Raw genomic sequence first — 20,089 nt, 5'->3', positions numbered from 1 at the left:
CTTTCTTTCTTTTGCCATAGATTTTTATGTTGTTTGATCTGTTTATTGGTTGTTGAAGTAAATTAATTAATTTTTTATGGTTGAGACTGACACATCTTGATTTATTAGGGTGTCTTAGTTCCTCAAAGCCGAAGATCTAAGTAGCAAATGCCATTTATCCTGGCAGAAGACAAGGAGGGGACCACCCAGGAGAGGAGGAAAAATGACTCTGGGAACTTTCTGACACCCTGAGAGAGCCCTGGCTATCACAGTGCTAACGTAAGGGTCATAAATGTGTCCGAACGTGTGGTTTTAGACAGCCATCTGCTCTCATAGAACAATCTACTACAGACCTAGTGGTCAGTCCCAAGACAGCATCAAGGAACTGTGAGCTAGTGGATCTGAGTTCACATCTAGGCTCTGTTTCCACCTTGAGCCCTTCACTTAATCTCTGAGTTTCAATTTCCTAATCTTTAAGGAAATATTTTCTGTACTTAAAAATAGCGAACCGGTTGTTAGAATTGTTTGGCCCAGGGTCGGGCACAGAACACGTGTTCAATGAATAGCCGTTCTTATTATTATTCCCATCATAATTATTATCAATATTGTTTGATATTGAATACTTGACCCCAAAGGATCACTCCTTGATAAAAACAAATTGGAAACGGGATAGTTCTGTAGCAGAACTTTAACACAGCTAAGGTAAATAGGAGAGAGTTACTACCGGCCGCAGGTTAGAGACTGAGTTAAGGAAGAGAGACAATGCCCCCTGAAATTGTACAAAGTGACTCAGTGAATCACGCCCAGAAACAAAACCGCCAGATGGTACGTGTGTCGCAGAACTTGAGACACTTCCGTTCAGTGTTTCTAGGTGACTTCTAATTGACATAATCATCTTGCTTCATAGGGCCCATTTCTTTACAGAGTTAGGTCAGATTTATTTCATACATAAAATCATCGTGAATAATTACGGTGGTCCATAAATGTTTACTGTTAGGATGATGATGGTGGTGACCACATCATTAGTGTCTTTCAGGTCTACAAATCACTGATTTGCAGCCAGGCTGGCGAATCATTAAATGAGCTTTTCAGAGAAAGGTGAAAGGATGAGAGAGAGAGAGAGAGAGAGGGAGGGACACGCTCTGAGCGGCCACAAACACATTCCCTTCATTCTGAGATGACACGTGGCCTGAGGGAGCTCCCTAGGCCTCAGTTGTCTTGTCCATAAGATGGAGCAACAGCCCCTCCTGCTCCTGCGGGGGGCAGGGGGGTGGGAGGGCGCAGGCCAGATGGCCTCTGGTTTGGGGTCCTCCAGGTCTAAGGGTCGTAATCTAAGAGGTGCTTTCGCAGAGGCTGGTCTGCTGAGTGTTCAGAGCAGTCACCTCGCGGGCAGTGCAGGCAGAGTCTCTGCTGCTTGGCTCTCTGGGTGGGCTGGATCTGCCCCACAACACAGTGGCAGAAGCCCCACTATTTCCAGGTGACCAAATGAGTGACTTCTACAAAAGTAAAAAGCAACTCCAGTAATCATGCTGATTATTTGTAAAGTTAGTCGTGTCCTTAATTATCCAACCCAAGGTCACTGTTTAAGTTTGCAGATACACCTCAGGGGAATATGGCACCAGTTCTTCGGCCTGGGGTGTACCTTAGAATCGCTTGGAGACTTTTCAAGAAGCATGATGCCCCGCCTTGCTGCGGGCCAGCTACATCAGAATCACTGGGGGTGGCTCCCAAATATCTGTGGTTTCTAGTAAGTTCTCAAGGACGGGGACTACCCCTGGCTGCTCTTGGGCCTTAATTTGCATGTGGCCCTCAATCCCAGTGGCCGAGTGGATAGGAGAAGGAAGTGCCGGGAGGTCTCTAGTTGCCTGAAGTCAGATTCTGCCTAGAGGTGGGCTGGGGTCTGCCCTCTAACCCCAGGCCTTGGTCCACTTGAGTCAGAGACTCAGGGGGCTTGGGGAGCACTCTGTAGGCCTTAGCAGGAAGCAGCTGCGTATCGGGGAGGAGTCGGGCAGGAGGAGCATCCTTGTGAGACAGAGGGCAGGCAGCACCTTCATAGTCTCAGGACGAGGAAGGTGGCATTCAGCAGCAGTTAACGGCTGGTGCCAGCCGGGAGAGCATCTAGCCTGGTGTCCAGTGGAGAGCCAGCGAGAGGCAGGACAGAGCTCGCTTTCTACAGTGCTGTGGTAATGGCAGAAGAGGGCCAGGTCGGTAATCAGCTGCAGGACAAATGTCTCAGATGCACATTTCACGCTCTTGAGCAAAGAACACAATGAAAGGCAATTGATGGGAAATTCCAGGGGCGTGGGACCCGAAGGGAAAGCCTGGGATGGCTGGAGGACTGTGTACAATACATGAGACAAGACCAGTGTCACAAAAAAATGAGAAAAGCACCAAGAGTGGTGTGTGGTGGGAGAAAGCAGCCCTGGGATATGATGTTTGTGTCAGGAATATTCCTGCTGCGTGGGGTAGGCATCCAGGGGGGCAGGTCAATGAAGAAGCTGCCATGTACTCTTCATCTTGTGCTGTGTGGGCCACAGAGAAAGAGAACTGATATATTCAGAGAACGGGCCTTGAAAAAGTTCCAGAATGATGGGGGAAAAGCTACCACAAAGCCAAGACCTTCTAGGAAAACTTATCCGTAGAGCAGAGAGCCAGGATGACAGGTCACGATGGTGCAGATGAAGGTGACAGATGATGGTGTGTGCCCCCATCTGCTTGGACAATTGGCATTTTTCTCAATGCGGTGAAAGTGTGGGACAGACACAGCTACAAGCTCCCCACCCCAGGGGCAGCCCAGAAGCCCCCCTTTATAGAAACGCTGGAGCCATCACTGACCCACGAGGGTCACTGACCCATTGAGGAGCAGCTTCAGAATCATTGAACGTGAGAGACAATGCTGAAAAGAATGGAGACTGCATGGTGGGGAGGTGTGAGTTCTAATCCAAGTTAGGCCCCGATCCTAGTTTATAACCCTTGACAGATTATCTTCTCGATGCTTCTGTGATGGTTAGCCTTTCATGCGGACGTGGGTAGGCCACAGAACGCAGCTATTTAATCAAACACTGACCTCGGTGTAGCTGTGAAGATACTCTATAGATGTGGTTGACATGTACAATCAGTTGACTTTACAGGAGATTACCTTTGATAATGTGGATGAACCTCATCCAATCAGTGAAAGGCCTTGAGAGCAAAAACTGAGGTTTCCTGAAGAAGAATAAATTCAGTCTGACGATTGCAGCATTGAATCCTGACTTGAGTTTCTAGACTGCTGGCCTGCTCTGTGGAGTTTGGACTTGCCAGTCCCTACAATCTAATGAGTCCATTCCTTAAGAACTCTCTCTCTCTCTCTCTCTCTCTCTCTCTCTCTCTCTGCCCCCTCCCCTTTCCCCCCATTGGTTCTGCTCCTCTGGATATCTCTGACTCATACAGCCTCTCTTCCCCCATCGATTAAATGGGGATGGTGATAGTTCCTGCTTCGTAAAGTTGTGAGAGTCGAGTTAACTTTTATATGTAAAGAACTTAGTTTAGGGCCTGGCATATAGACATTCAATCATCATCATCATCATCTCTTCCAGCGAAGAAGTCTAGTTCGACCTCTTCCTTTCACAGAGAAGGAAACTGAGGCACAGAAAGGGGAATGGGGGATAATAGCGTATACACTGGCACTGTGCCCAGAATCGTACCTAGGTTCACTCACTTAATTCTTGAGACAGCCTCACAAGCTATATACTGTTGCTAGCCCCACTTTACAGACAGGAAGACTGAGGAACAGAGATTATTATGCCAGTCCTCCATGACACACTGCCAGTGAGTGGCAGCTCAGGGCCTCCACGTGCGCCGTTGGCAGGGCGAGGGCCATAGCACCCAGGTCTCGGGGTCCCCTCACTCGGATGGCAGTGCCTCCTTGATCAGAGAAGAGTCTAGGTTTGGTCTGAATGTGATTGGGAGCCCTCCCCTCAGTGAGAGCTTCTTGACTCTGCAACCAAGCAGGTGCACCAGCGAGAGGCGGTGCCTGTTGCCAACAAGAGGGAAGACTGCCTTCAAGGAGTGGGACCCCTAAATCGTGACTGACAAGGCCAGGATACCTAGGTATACCACTTCCATGGAGAAGTTTGTGCTTCTCCAAGAAACACCCTCCCCCCGGCCCTCCCTCCTCCTCAGCCACTCGAACCCGTTTCTCATCGAGTTGTTGTTCTTGCCTGTAGCTAAGGAGGTGAGAAGTTTATCCTCTGCCTTCCAGTCTTAAATTACTAATTAAAATGTCTTGGAGTCTAAGCCCATTGCAAGGAAGAGCCTGGGTGGCTTTCTAAAGCTTCTTGTTCATAACCAGAGGGAAGTTGATTCTCTTCTCATCTTTATAATAAGGATTCTTTTCGCAGGGTATCTGCTTTATGCTTGCTACAGCTCTGGCCCCAGTTTGGTCCCAGCAGGGGGAGGCCAGTGGAGTTTAATTACATTCCTCCTATAGGGAACGTTCAAGGAATGAGGCTTTGAAAAACAACTTGTGCTACCAAAAAGAAAAAAAAAAATCAAATTAAGCGAGTGAGAAACAGGCATTGCCTTTTGTGTCCTAGAGACCCAATCTAAATATTTAAATTTTAAAGACAGAATTCTAAGTGCTTAACTTTATAAACCTTACACATTGCAATTCATAGGGGAGTCAAACATCCCTTCTGATCTGGAATATTCATATGCTTGGGCTAACAAGCTCATGTGGTTGCTATTTTCACACGTACCATATTCAGCTGTAAAACAAAATGCTAAAAACAAAAAAAAAAAAAACAAAAACCCAAAACCAAAAAACAAACGCAACACACACAAAACACCCAAAATAAAAGATAATGCTGCCTACAGTCCTGGGGCAACACAGACTTGCCAGAAAACAGAGTAAATTGAACGTCTGGGCTACAAGCAAACATTTTAGGAAGGTCCCTGTTCTCTACTGACTTCTCAATTTCCCTTCCTCTCTCCATCTCTGAGATCCCCAGTCGCTGACGATTAGTGAGCATAGAAGTAGCCCCCACCCTGCCTCCCCAGGCGGAAGCTACCGACTTGCTGACTCCACTAGACAAATACCATGAACTGAGAGAAGTAGAACAAGTAGGCAAGTGGGTGGACAATTAACCAAGGCAAATTTCAACTTAATGTAAGGATAAGGTAGCAAGTTCCTTGCTCCTGGAAGCATTCAAGTGCAGTGGCATGTTATCTGTCCTGGGTGGGGGGCTGCCTTAGATGGCTCCGAAGATCCCCTCTGACCCTGAGAGCCCAGGTTCCCTCCGTTCCTTGGCACGCCGGGTTCTGGGTCCCAGCACAATTATAGGACTACAGACCACCAGGTGCTGCCTTCATCTGCCTGCATCTCCCTTGGCCGTGACCTTGTCTCTTTGCCCCCCATCTCCTCCTCCCAGGGTGCAGTAACCTTGTTTTCTCCTGTGCGCCTTCCTACATCTCCCCAACTCAAATTTGCTTTCAGTTTATCTGCTGTTAGAAAAGAAGGGGCAAACGAACATTTGTTCGTTCGCTCATTCATCCAACACCTATTCATCACGAGCCTACTATGTGCCAGGCACTGCTGGAGGCCCTGGGATGTAGCAGTGTGCCAGGCAGCCGCGTCCTTGCTCTCTCAGGGCTCATATCCTAGCGGGGACTTCATTATATTGCCCCTCCCAGGAGTAAGTGGCATTTTAATAATGGATACTGTGGTGAAACAGAGGAAGGATCTCTAAGTGGTGAAATTTAAGGCTAGTGATGGATGGATGGAAAAACGAATGGGAGTCTTTAAATTTGTGCCAGCTGAGACCATTCTGAGGTCCTGCTCCACTGGGGTGAAAGCAGCTTTGGTCACTGGAGTTAAGTGGAGTTAAAAAAAAAATGCATAGGTTCCTTTCTTCCTTCCTTCCTTCCTTCCTTTCTTTCTTTCTTTCTTTCTTTCTTTCCTTCTTTCCTTCTTTCCTTCTTTCTTCATTCATTCCAAAAGCTAATCGTTGGGAATACAACCCATACCTGTGATGTTTTAAGGGCCCGGAATGAGAGCAGTAGTTAAATAAATAAGCCATTCAGTTGAGAATCTACCTCAGTGCCAAGAGGACCCACAGAACCCCGAGCTTCACCTGTGGAGCCCACTTTCCCCAGTTTACTTTTAATTCTTGTTTTTCTGGATTGATGTGCACTGACCCCACCAGCTTATTTGCTTCACAAAGCCTGGCCCTCTAGAGGCTCAGATATTGAATATAAAATACTCCGAGTTGCGACATGAAAGGCACCAAATATATGCTGATTGGTGTGGCCTGTTCCCCAAGGAACCACTCCTTGTGGGTCACCTCTCCCTCTACTGAGACAGAACTTCTCTGCGGGGACTCGCGAGGTGGGGACAGCTTGGAGCATTAATTGCTAAAAATTCAAAGTGCTGAAGTGCTGATCTGGGAAGCATAGGAAAAACATCTGTAAGTCCTTCCTGCTCTTCAACCTGCCTCTCGCTTGATTGCCCCCACTGCCCCCATTCGGGACATCTTGGTACAAAACTACAGGCTTCTGGGGTGCCAGGGGCTCCCACGTGGGCAGTGGGTCAGGAGGTGGAACCACGAAACTTCTGTGTCACTCTGATTCGGGGACTAGAGCCAGAACAAGGGCAAGGAGACTAAATAGTGTGGTGAACTTTGGAGAGAGAGGAGAGGAGACAGAAAAGGAGCAGGACGAGAAGGAGAGGAAAGAGAGGAAGAGGCAGCAGGGCTTCTCAGAGTTCCTGGATGGCGTGAGGTCTAAGGATGTGGCTGTCACTGTTGAAACCCATGGGAGGGGGTCAAGGCCAGGGAGGGTGAGTTTCCTTGGTGGGCGTGTGGGCATGGGCTGTGGACGTCTCCAGGCCGTGGGGAAGAGTTTGGAGCCCCAGGTGGTGGCACAGGAAGGTCTTGGCCCTGAGCAGCACTCATTCACAGCACACGTGGTCCCTGCCTTCCTGCAGGTGTCCCCAAGGGAAAAAATAGGCCGGTGACCTGGATCATGCAGATCAGTGCGTGTATGTAACAATCACATGGGCAGTGAAAAACTGGGGCTGCCACCTGATCCGGGGCGATGGGTCACCCTGCTTCAGGGACTCTTGAGTTGAGTTTTCTTGAGTCGTCTTCTTTCCAGGAACTGGTATTTTCATAGCAGTAGCCACAAATTATGACTTCCAGGATGGAGTTCTAGAACACACCCAGAGAGGCCCCGCTTATAGGCTGTCAAGACTTCTGTGCTCTAATATTAGCTATAGGGATGCCAGGAAAGGGTGAGAGAGGCTCATTTTCTAGGTCAGACTCTTCTAGAATGAAGGACAGGGAGTGGGCAAGTTGGACACATTCCACCTGCAGTGAGAACAGTCCAGATCTTGCTCCAGGCCCCCAGGGGAATAGCATCAAAGAAGTCCTCTTTGACCACAGTAATCTCTGCATGGACTCTCATTTGGGGACTCTTAAAGCTACCATGTACACTAAGGGCTCATCAGGGGAGCTTTTGGTCTAGGAGGAGCTCCCTGCCTCAAAGGTCCAGCCTGGTGGGTACCTGTTGGATGTGACAGGCCTCCAGTCTACGTGTGCATCGTGAGAGAAGGCTCTGGTGATCATCTTCATCTGCCTTGAAGATGACTTCAGATCAACTCAAAAGCTCCCCCTAGCCTCCCACCCTGGAGAAGCAAGATAAGTTCAGGATTATAGGCAGCACGCCTCTAGAGATATACCCAAGATTGGGTGACCCTCACCTCACTTTCCCTCTCAGTAAAGTGAGAGTGGCATCATTCTTTTCAGGACCGTTTTGAAAAAAATTCATAATTTATGAACAAGACGTAAATGGTCATGGAGTATCAGTGCTTTGGCATTAGGCATAAGTGCTTGCCACATAGAGCACAACTCGGGGAGAGGCAGGCCTGAGGGTTTGGAAGCTGGCTGCTCACAGCGCGTCGACCATGGACTGAAGCGTTGGTGCCACCTGGGCGCTTGTTGGAAATGCAGAATCTCAGGCCCCGCCGTGGAAGTCTAGTGGTCTGTTGCTGCCAATCTCACCGTGCCGGTGTCCCTGCTCTTATCTTTGATTCTTTGGTATGACTTTAGGGCTGTAAGTTGTTCTGAGTTCCTGCCTCTTGCCTTGTACGTCTCAGCTTTGTGTCCTGTTGTGCTGTTATGGGATCTGCAGGAAAGGGCTCAGATGCACCTCTAAGCCCCATGGGGCCGGGTGAGCGTGTCAACGAGGACCCCTGAGCATATTCCTCCTAAAATGTTGGACAGCAGGACTCGAGCAGACCTGGGCAAAAGGGGAGGGAACCTGTCCAGTGGGGGAAAACTCATTTCCAGTTTTTCCCCTGAATCTTAAAATCAACTATGCCCTACTCCCGGTGTGAGGACGACCCTGAAGATTCATCCTGGGTACGATCCAAACTGGGAGACTTTTTTTTTTTTTTTTTCCATAGTGAGGACGAATTTGTGTGAAGCTACACACATTTTTTCCACCCAACCTTCCTCTTGTGACAAAGGATGTATATTTATGAAACAGCCAGTTGGGAGCAAAATGGCGTGTGTGTGTGTGTGGCCACAAAATATGCTTTTTTTTCCCCTTTGAGATCCTCTGGCTGCTTCAAGGAACAAATCCTCAACCTTGCTCACATTAGCAGCATGAGCTAATCAGTTGAAATACCCAGCATGGAATGCTTTTATCCTTAAGAGAAAAAGAAAGAGTAAGTTGTATTTTAATTAGATATTTATAATGGTTACAAAGCAGCTCTTCAAGAGAAGTTTTAAGAATCTGGCCTTCCTTCTAAGGCATAACTGTGTTCAAATTATCCTAAAGAGAGGCTGTATATCAATCTAGCCCAATTTGTGATAAATTTACAACTGGGTTCTGCACACCAGATTTATAACAACAATTAAACAGAAGGAAAATGGGTCATAAATTTCGGCTGGCACAGTCCGGCACCAAAGAGAAGAAGAGAGAATGGTTTGGCCAGATCAAAAGTCAATAATTTCCACATAAAGTGCTGAAGCTATAGCAAACGCAATTTATATGGAAAGAGGCTGGGTTTTTTTTTTTTTTTTTCCCTCCGATCCTTTTCAAAATTAGATTTTGGAGAACACAATGAAGCATCTACGTTACAAAGGTCTTATTAAATAATTGGTGTGCTTTCTCAATTTTATGAGTAGTACACGTACAAACCGCTCCCTGCTCCTCAGTGCTTGAATTTAGTGAAGGTAGTGCCCCTTCGATAGGACTAAGGAAACATGGGGCAAAGGAAACATGGGGCAAGTGATTGGGTGACTTGAGAGGGAAAGTTTTAAGCTGAATTTTGGTGGTGGATTGAGAGGAAAGCCAGATGATTTGGAAGGAAACACATATGGCCTTAGAACAAAGCAGCAGGAATTATAAAGTGGGTTGTAACCATATTATAACTGGAAACAGAAATATGTACACCGAAATGAGAAAGACATCAAGGCCACTTGGGTCAAAACAGGTGGCAGGACACAGACTATTACTGGACAGAATGTGTGAATTGTAAAACATGTACCAAGACCATCTTCAGTAGTGAGGGAAGACCTCCAAGTGTCCTTATGCATGCCAGAAGTTGAGTTCTGCTGAATTAGTGACTTTCACTGCTGACAGTTTCACATCCTGACTGATAAAGGAGGCAGCGAGGCCAACCGCCAACCGGGACTTCACTGTAACCAATAAGGAAGCATTGACTGGCTCTGTGGAAATCACAGGACATGTGGCATGAAGTGGCCACACTGTTATGAGAAGGACATAAGAGCAGGCCATGCTCACGGTTGAGAAGCCCAAGATTGCAAGCAGCGTGACGTGCTGTTGGACTTACATCCCACGGCTCAGGAAATCTGGGTTTTGAAAGTTCAGCGGAAAGGTGTGTGTGATTGCAGAAATTTGAAAGTGGGAGCTTCTGATCTGGGGACCATGGATTCTGGGTACTTGGGTGGACACACCGTTTTCTGGTCACCCAGCAGCTATTCTCCCCCCACTCCCAGGAACAGGGGTTTGGGGATCTCCCTCTCCCCCATCTGAGGTCTCAGTGGTTCCTGGGAGGCTGCTCCCAGGCACCAACTCCAGGGATGAGGCAAGTGACCCAGGTCTAAGTCAATCAGAGCATCATAATCTCCTCAGTCCCTGTGATTGGTGGAGGGCTGAGCGTGTGGCCCAGTCGCTACCAGTGAGATGCTGTGAGCCTTTCGCTGGGACTTCAAAGAAAGAGACTCTCGCTGCTTCACATCGCACCTGAGCTGGCTCCGCACTACCCTCCCATCAGCCTATTGAAGGATTCGAGGACTTGAAGGAACACTCGTCGGAACAAGGAATCATCAGCTTAGAGAGGAGTGTTGCCGGGGCCCGAGCCAAGGGATGGGGTCTAGGATAGAACACCCATAGAGTTTGGGGGCGGCTGGCTGAGTCTGGCATTTCATTCTCCATTTCGTTCACCTGTGGATACAGCAGAATTGCTCATTTGCCCTCCCTGCCTATTTGGGCAGAGGAAAAGTAACTGGAGAGAGATGTCAGGGCAGAGGGGGCAGCCACTGTTGGTGTGGCCAAGGTGTGTGTCTCCCCTGGGTCACATGGACACTGCAGGAGGCATGGAGGCTCAGAGTGAGCCATCTTGCCAGTAACCTGCTCCAGGGGGCTGACTGCCCAGGAGATCCCAACGCCCAGAAGCCGTGAGCCCTCTGGATAAGTCCTGCAGGGCCCTGTGCCAGCGTCATGGGAGGTGCTGAGAGAAGCCTCCGTTGTGTAGGAATGGGACTTCTGTTAGATGGTCCCAACCCTGGGAGGAGAAGGGGGCCCAGGAGGGACAGGGAAAGGCTAGGAAGGATTAAAAACAGACCACAGGCTGTCCCCGGGGCAGTTTCCTCAGGCCACAGGTCAGCGTGAGCTAAGGACATGGAAGGACATTAAATTGGATCAGAGACTGAAATTTTAAACTGGACCAGACTAGTCTGGACTTTTTCATGCCGAAAAGTGACCAGAAATCTTTGAGATCTATTGGAGCCATCATCAAGGAAAGGGAAAAGGAGATCATCAGAGCACAGTAAAAAAATGATAATTGGAGAAAACACAAAAAGTTTCCATGTTTGTACCTCACGTAGTTCAGATTGTTCAACACACTGGTTCCACAGCTGTCTTGAGACCACTAAGGGAGATCCTGTCTGAGAATGGGGTATGCCTAGAGTGAATAGAGCTGAAAGATGGGGAGAGAGAGAACACCGGGTTCCAGTGACAGAGTTTGAGCCCCTGCATCAGGCCACACCCGAGACAAATCTCCTGTCTGGAGTTTTCTGTTATGTGGGTCAATAAACTCCCTGAGCTAATATGGATTAAGTTTTCTATCACTATCAACAGAAAAAAAATCCTGGATTGATACAGTGTACATATACACTCTTGTTCTTGGGGAGAGGGACACAGCTTCTGTCGGACTCTCATAGAACATTGCTATAAAAGGATATAACTCAGAGGAAAGAAACCCTGAAGCTCGAATCCAGCGATCCCATTGACAGATACAAGAGAAATCATCGGATGAGATGTGTGGGGTTCTACAGGGGTATCATGGAAGAGCTAGGTCCTTGGGGTAGGGTCTGGGGCCCGAGTGTGGCATTAACTGGCACTCAAGAAATATTTGTTGAATGGAAAGCAACAGGAAAATTATAACAAGTCCTACATTACATGCAAATTTTCAGGAGAATATCGAATGTGTGAACATCTAATCTGCATTTCCATGTCCTGACAGATGGCCCATGTTAACAGAACTCTGACTATAGGAAGGAAGGAAGGAAGGAAGGAAGGAAGGAAGGAAGGAAGGAAGGAAAGAAGGAAGGAAGGAAGGAAGGAAGGAAGGAAGGACCTACAAATATTCATTGAGTGGGTACCATGTGTTACACTTATACAACTATTAACACAGCTGCGACTGCCAAATCAATTTTTTAAAAACGATAACTCCCATGTATCCCTATTTCTCAGAGACAGTCCCAGTTTGTCTCAGAGAAAGAAAATGACCGGGTGGGGGCAGGGAGCTTCCATTGCTGGGGCAGAGCATTGGACCCTGTTTCTTCTTAGAAGAGGGGTTTGGACCCTGAGAGTCTAGGGCTGACTTCTTAAAGTGGAACCAGGGACCACCTGTATCAAAATCGCCTGGTATGTTTATCTAAAACGCAGGCTCCTAGGCCCTGGCCCAGACTTACAGAATAAGAATCTTTGAGGAAAGGGCCCTGGCTTCTGCATTTTTAAACAATCTTCCCAGATAGTTTTTATGCACATGAGAGTTTGAAAAACTTTACTTACCAAAATCTGGTTTTTTCCCCATAGGGTCTCAGTGCCTTGTAATATTCTGCACAGCCCCATGGAAGGTGGTTCTCTGGGGGAAAGAAGCCCCATCTTGGGCTGGGGGGATTGGAAGGAGGCTGGACCACACATTCTAGGCTTGATTACTTGATGCCTTCTGTTGGCCTGGAGGGTTTCATTTGGAAGGGAGGTATTTTTTTCCCATTTTTTTTTTCAGTTGGTGATTAAATTCCATGAAGGTAAGGATCATGACTTCTACCTCTTAGAGCTACTGCTCCCTCTTCAATACACTGCCCTATCTCGCACACTGTTGACCACTCTCTAGATGCTTAAAAGTCTTTAGTTTGACCTGTGTTCTGGTTTGTTTGAGACCAAGGGGCAAATTCTCACTATTGCCTTTGCTGCCTTCCTGGGATAGCAACCAGAACTTCCTCTGGCAGGTGTCTCCCGAGTTCTCTGTCATATGACATGGGTGTGACTGACTCTAGGGGTGGGATTGACTGGCTGAAGCCCTTCCATGCCCCCATTCCCATGGCCATGATAGTTGGTTCAAGAATGGGCAGTGACCTAAGCATCCTGGCCAGAGTTCACCTGATTGTTATTGAGAATTTGGGGCCACAGATTCTTTTTGCCCTTGGTAATGAGCAGGGAAGCCTGTAGTCCTATACATTCTTGGCAGGCTGCCTGGGCTTTGAGAAGAAAGCACAATGAGAATGGGGCCAGTATGAAGTAGGCACAACCAAGAACTGGGGAGAAACTGGGACCTGAGCACATATTTGAGGCCCAGAAAGACTTGCCTGAAGCCACATCTATTCCTAGGCTGCTCAGTGATCTGTACTATTAAGTCCCTCCTCCCCACCAGTTTTTTTTTTTGTTTGTTTGTTTGTTTTTTTTGTGCTTAAATCAGTTTGGGTTGGGGTTTTGTTATGTGCCGCTAAATGCATCCTAACCTGTATGCCCTTCAGCTCCTCTTATTTCTCTTTCTGTAACATACCCCAGACATCTTGGGTCCCTTCTCAAACAAACAGAAGGACAGACAGAAAGACAGACAGAAAAATACCACAAGTACCCATGAAACAGAATAGGATGGGTGGTAGGAATAGGTGGTAGGGTTATTTGGATGCATGGCTTGTTGAGACTCCGTGCCCAAAGAATATTGATTAATGGATCAATTTCAACCTGGAGGGAAGCCCTGTCCTGTTCAACATTTTAATCAATGACTTGGATGGAATAGGAGGCAGGCTTAGCAAGTCTCAGATGACACAGAGCTGGAAGAATTGCTAATATGACAGATGGCAGAATCAAGATTCAAAATTATTTTGACTGAGTTGAGCAATAATAAGGATAAATATAAACTCTTGCGTCTAGGCTCAAAAAAATCAATTGTGTAAGCAGTGGACTGGGGAGACCTGGCTTGGCAGATGTCATAAGAATGTGGAACTTTACGTTGACCATAAGCTCATGATGAGCCAAAAAGTTGAGGCAATTAGTAACACAGTTAATGAAGTTTTCAAATATTTGAAATATCAAAATATTGGAGAACTGCATTGGTGAAGAAAGGCTAACCTTGCCTCTATTTCCCTGGTGGGTTAAAGAAGTGGAATTTACTGGGAAGCAATTTCCAGCTCAGTATATATATTTTAAAAAGCTTCTGATGATTCTAATAACAGAACAGGCTACCTCCCCAAATTGTGAATGTAATAATTATATCAGCATGTAATAGAAGTCTATTATGGTGGTCTTCAATCTATCTATCTATCTATCTATCTATTTATTTATTTATTTATTTAGAGTGAGGGGAGGGGCAGAGAGAGAAGGAGAGTGAGAATCCCAAGTAGGCTCCCCACTGATGTGGGGCTCAGACCCATGAACTGTGAGATCATGACCTGTGCCAAAATCAAGAGTTGGATGCGTAACCGACTGAGCGACCCAGGTGCCCCTGGTCTTCCTTTTAAAAGCACAGATTTAAAAAATGATTTTAACAACTTGTAAGTCAAAGCAATACACACAAAAGCATCCAGAAAAAAATGCGGCGATAAAGTAGCCTAGCTCGGCACTCTTGAAAGTTTGTTTCAGATTCACCAAAGAGGAGCCTCATCTAGAAGGAATATCCAGAATCTGGACTTTGCGCTGACCATCCCCATTTCACCTCATTCCATTTATGGCCCTCCTGCTTGGTGCTCACCCCGGTTTCATTCCTGCTTTGGGTTGGCCCATCCTTATGCCCGCTCCCACTTTCCAGCTTGGTCCCCTTTCCTGCCTCACACTTGCCTCCCAGAGCTGACTCCACAGTCATAGCAGGGGGAAACCACACCTCCTTCCTGCCCCTGCCTTTTGACCCTCACCTGTTGCTAAGACTTTGCAGCCTCCCTGAGCCAGGCCTGGTTTCATGGACAGCCCTAGACAGTGAAGATACGTGTACAATACTCCTTTCCTCCCCTCCCCTCCCCTCCCCTCCCCTCCCCTCCCCTCTCCTCTCCTCTCCTCTCCTCTCCTCTCCTCTCCTCTCCTCTCCTCTCCTCTCCCTTCCCTCTCCCTCTCCCTCTCCCTCTCCCTCTCCCTCTCCCTTTCCCTCCCCCTCTCCCTCCCGCTCCCTCTCCCCCTCCCCTCCCTTCCCCTTCTTTTTATTTTTCTGTTGTTCTGAACACTTCATTTTACTTGCTAACCCAGAGAGGCAGAGAAGGTGGGCCCTATTTCATCACATACACTTAGCATGTGATTTTCGCAAGGAAGTTATCAAAAGTAAGTTTCACTTCTACGAACACAAAATCACGTTTCCTGTGGATTTCACAAGGACAACTGTACTCACGAATTTCTCATTAAAGTTGTCCACCTCTGTCAGAAGCTTCTCTTGGCAGTCAGGGTTGGTGGCCAGGAGGTAGGTGGCAAAAGAGAGCGTGTTGGTGATGATCTCGTAGCCAGCAATGAGGAAGATGAAGGCCTGGCCCACGACCTCATCCACAGTCAGAGGCTTGGACAGGCGTCTGGGCTGGTGCAGGTGGGAGGGACCCGCTGTGCAGTCGGTGGAGAAGACTTGTCTGACCATGTCAAAGCTCTCCACGCCCACGGAGGTGGAGGAATGTCGGGCGTCCAGGATCAGTTGGAGGAAATCTTTCCGCCTCTAAGGGACAAAAGGAGAAAATGCCCGTTTTGGTCTTAGAGTCATGTGACGGAGGCACAGAAGAAGACACACACCTGAGCTTGATGGGAACCAGTACCCTCGTTGTGGGGTTATCTGAGATGGCGAGAACCTGGAACCCCCAGTGTCCCTTACATGGCATTGGTTCTCAGCAAACAGCAGACTGTGATGCTGCCGTTGAAAAAGGATGAGGCCGTTCATCTGGACTGATTGGGAAGGGTGTTAAGCCATTTTGGTAAGGAAAAAACAGCAAGTTGCAGAACAGCCTGCACAGTGGAACCTCATTTCTGTAAAAACAGTACATGTACAATATATATAATTACGCGCATTTGTTCACGCATAGAAAACGTTCAGCAGCATCTATACCCAGCAGTTCACAGTGAACTTGGAGGAGGCGGGGAAACCAGCGTGGGGGGGGGGGGGGGTTGAGTTTTTACGTTATGCATGTTTGTACTGTCGGTTGGTTGGTTGGTTTTCCAACAATAAAACAATGAAAACATCATATAGATTCAAACGAAAGTACACGTTCCCTTGTGCACTTAGGCACCATTCAGGGCTAATGGATGGGTGGCCATACATTTTCCTCACACAGTAGGAAGTTGGCAGAACTGGGGGGTGGGAGGGAACTAGCCTTGGGGAAGCTTGTCTTCAAAGGCTTCCCCCACTCCCTTTGTCCCCAGTGATCCCTTAACCCATTTAAGTGCTTAGAGCTTTCTTACCATTTCCCCCTACCTCCCTTATCAGCAATTTGCATATTCTTTATATTTTTACTGCCACTAATTGTAACCATAGAAGCTTTTGCATATTGCTTTCACTTTGACAAAGTGTATCCCTGGCATACCCCTTCTTTGAAAAGCTCTTTAATGTGATGGGTGACAACCAATATGTTACTCTTTTCTGAAGTTTATGGGACTCAAACAGCAAAAGGAGAGTATCAGAACCACCAGCAGAAACATATTATAATTTCAAAGTACTTTGCTCGGTGCAGCGTTTTCTCAATTCATTGACTTCTGAATTTGTATTGCATTAATAATCTGTGTCCCACACATCAGCACTTAATTCCATCTTTTAAGATTGCTGTTATCTCACCTGTTGTTGCTTTTTCTCCTCCAAGAGAGTGTAAGCGTGTCCAGGGCAGGACCCTGTGTCCCACCCCCTCCCCCCAGCCCACGCCGCGTTGTTGCGCTGAGCACGTTAGGTGTGCGATAAATGATCCCACAAATAACAAGGCTGTGCAGGGAATGCATTTTGAAAAAGGCTGTGTTGGATTGGCTTACAAGTGATGCTATTTGGAGCAGACAGTTTGGGTCATGAGGCCTTTGCGGCTCTACTGGTGCCCAGCTTTTGTGACCTTGCAAGACATCTGCTGAGATTCCAGCAGGGTCACAGCTAAGCCTGTGGGCATCAAGAACCTTGAGTCTCAGGAGCCAAGGCCTCCGTGTCCTGCCAACCTGCTCAGGTCAGCCACACTTGGCTGCCTCTTTCCACCCCGGCCTGCTCGGTCTCATTTCCAGGCGGCATCCTCGAGAGCTGGCTTCCCCCAGATTCCTTCCTGATGCTCTGCCAACATCTGGGTGGCTGTCGTGGCTCCACTGCCAGCCTGGCCGGGCAGAGTCGGGGCAGGGCGGGGCATGATGGCTCATGTGGGAGGTGAGTACCTTCTGCTACCTTGGCTCCTGGAGGAGAACGCGCAGGCCTATCGGCTGGTGAGTGCGAAACTCCTCAGGGTGCTGTGCAGTCCTCCCTGAGGCTCACCTGTGGCTTTGCTGGAGGGCAGTGGGGACGACATGGGCGGGAGAGCACCTTTGGCTTTGGTAGAAGTGCAGCTGGCATCCTTTGCTCTCCTCCCCTGCTCAGGCAGGCTGCTAGAAGGCCATCGGAGCTCGGGAGAAATCTGTCTTCACCTCCAGCTACAGAGGCCGGAGGAAAGGGCTGCTCTCCAGGGCCCGTGCGCTGGAGAAGAGCATTAGTGTAGATGGGTTTCTTTTATTTGCACTGCATCACAGAGGCTATTTGAACAGTGCCCATTTAGGACTGAAACAGTGCTGCTTTATGGTTATATCCAAGGAAAATACGCACCCTGATAGATGTAGGTGTCTAATCCACCCATCGGGCTAGAGCTTAGAAAAATATTTACCTTTTAACATCTGTGCTGCATTTTCCACTGCGCAAACACACATCTGCTTGATGGAATGTCTGCAGAGTTTAGATGGGTTTAAAGCAAGTTTTCTTAGTAACCATATAGCTCTGTCTTGACACGGGCAGTCCTGGATTTGTGGTTGGGAGGTTTTTCTCAGATCAGCTCATTGTTTGAAACAAATAGCTCTCGAGTTTATAAAAGGAAGAGCTGGAGGCAATCCCAGTAATTGGATCTTTAATAAACCCCTCACCTCTTAGTAAGCCATTCGGTGCAACAGTTTTAGAATTTTCAGCCCGATTCCACAGCCTGTGGGTTTTGGGCTGGGGGAGGGGTGGGGTGTGTGACAAAACTGTCATCAGGAAGCCCTTCAGAGCGATACTGAGGTTTGAAAATGCGGCTTTCCTCACCCCTCCTTCCCCGGGCTTCATCCTCATTCTGGAGACTCAGGAACCTGATGAGAATATTCTGTCCTTTTAGGCGGAGCTGGGCCAGTGATATCAGCGAGCTGATTCTTCCCACACCTCCAAGGGCGTCAAGTGGAGTTCACCATGGTGCAGGCCAAGGGGCTGTGAGCTTCTATACACCGTCCCCTGCCCCCTGAACCAGACTCCTTTGCCTCACAGGCTCCAGAGGGGGAAGCCAGGCAGATGAGGCCACTGGTGCATCCAGGCATTAATTAACCCCCCATCTCTTTCTGGGCCAATGGCGCAGCAAGGGACCTCACGTCCTCCCTCGTTAAGCCCTGTGAACCCATCTTTGAGCAACTCTTTTAAAGCTTGCACAAGTCAATTCCAGAGAAGACATGTTAGCCCTGGTTTTTTTTCCCTCTCGAAGCGATGTTCTTGAATGCAACGAGGCCCTTAAAGAATAGTGTTATACATGCATGAATGCATCCAACAGTGACGTTATTTTCCAAACACTGAAAAGTCCAATTTCTATTCTCAGCCAAGTTCAAACAACAAATATTTACTGGATTCCTACTATGCACCAAGCATGGTGCAAGTCTAAGGAGGAAAGAAGTCTCTGGGTCTCAGCTGAAGCGTGAGAGGGCCCTCAGCCCCAGATTTTGCAGCAACATCCTCCATGCTGAAAGTCAAGGTGGGATTAATTGAGAGCTGCCTAAACTCCCCTCTACTGGTAGTGCTGTTCACTCTACAACTCCATCTTGCCGGTTTTCAGTATACAGAATATGCCGATGAAAAGTACATGTGAAAATTTACCTAGAAAATTCTTTGGGGCTGCTATTGCCTGTGCTTGAAATAGAGAGGCCATGAGTTTTGGGGGGTACCCATGGCAGAGCATGGACAATTTGATCTGGGTTTCTCTCCACCATCCTTCCCCCTTCCCTTTCTCTTTCTTGTTCGCCCCCTCCTCACCCCTTCTCCTTTCCTTCCAGTGCCCTGGAAGGCTCTAAGTGGTAGGCCACTGAAGGCCAGCATAGTGTGGTGTGTGGGGTGGGTAGGGAAGAGACAGAAGAAACAGAACTGTCCCAAATTAGGCCCCATTCCATTTCAACGACAGGCCCTAGTAAGATACGTTACCTCTTCTGCTGCTTGCTGGTCCCGCGAGGCAATCACATTCCTAATGAGTTTGTTAAAAAAGCCATTCAGTTCATCTCGGTTCTTATTGGGCAAAATCCGGGCCAGTGGGACCATTATGGATGGAAATGATACTTGAAAGAAAAAAAACAAAAGCGGCACTGAAAACGGGGCGGCAATAACCCCAGGGCTATTAGATGCCTGTTGCCAGGGAAGCAAACCCTGGCCTTGACTTAGTCATTGGAAGCCGGGGCTCCCCTCTGGATCTGCACTCTTCGCGGCAGGGTTTGGACCTCATTTCACTTCCCGACTCCTCACGTTCCTTGCACATTGTAAGCACTCGGTAAATGTCTGCACAGTTGAATCCCCACTTCCATCTGGCTCGCAAGAATTCAGTCTCATACTTAGAAATTCATTTTCCAGGTCCTAGATCTGAGGGTTCAAGGTCTTTGTATTTCATCAAGAAAGGACAGATTATAGGCCGTGTTTTAAATCTTAGCCAGTGGTGGAAGCTGATCTACTTTCTTAACTTTCCGGTCATTTGCATTTTCCCCCTACTTTCTTAACTTTCTGGTTATTTGCATAATTGTCCCCAGAGCTCCACCTGAATGGTCTCTAAGAGCTGCTGCCCAGGGGCAGCTGGTGGCAAGAATGCTGGCCCCTTGGGTATCTCCCCTGCTGTGCCAGGCAGGAAGCCTGTGCCTTTGCTGCCATGGCCTTGGGACAGAGCCACCTGGGGACACTTATCCCCTCCGAGAGGGTGGCTTAGGCTGAGGGGCTGAGCCGCTGCAGTGTGGGTCAGGTCAGTTCAGCTTCCCAGCATCGACAGTGGGCTCACTGCGTACAGGCACGGTGCGGGAGCCAGGATGGAGAGGGTAGTTCTGGACCCCAGCAGATCTCAGAGCACTCTGCCCATTTTCAAGAGCCAGAGTCTGAACCAATGTGGGATAGCAGGGAGGTGGGTTCAGAGAGGAGTAGTAGCAGGGCTGGGAC

At 48.2% G+C, this 20,089-nt stretch overlaps 1 protein-coding gene across 3 annotated transcripts in view; it reads right to left on the bottom strand.

Annotated features, from left to right (window-relative positions):
* TBXAS1 (thromboxane A synthase 1) overlaps nucleotides 1–20,089 on the bottom strand; it is a 156,259-nt gene that overhangs the window by 33,780 nt on the left and 102,390 nt on the right. For all 3 annotated transcript variants that reach the window (XM_047096857.1, XM_047096859.1, XM_047096858.1), the window contains 2 exons: nucleotides 19,100–19,230; nucleotides 15,089–15,400 (listed from right to left, as the gene is read on the bottom strand). In XM_047096857.1, the coding sequence (XP_046952813.1) occupies nucleotides 15,089–15,400; nucleotides 19,100–19,230 (443 nt within the window). The remainder of the gene's footprint in view (nucleotides 1–15,088; nucleotides 15,401–19,099; nucleotides 19,231–20,089) is intronic.

The sequence above is a fragment of the Lynx rufus genome, unplaced genomic scaffold (assembly GCF_022079265.1).
Source record: "Lynx rufus isolate CCGP_SWC_20201006 ecotype Redwood Valley unplaced genomic scaffold, mLynRuf1.p SCAF_4, whole genome shotgun sequence".
Lineage (NCBI taxonomy): Eukaryota > Metazoa > Chordata > Mammalia > Carnivora > Felidae > Lynx > Lynx rufus.
Note: the sequence above shows the minus strand (reverse complement) of the source record. Positions and strands in the feature narration are given on the sequence as shown.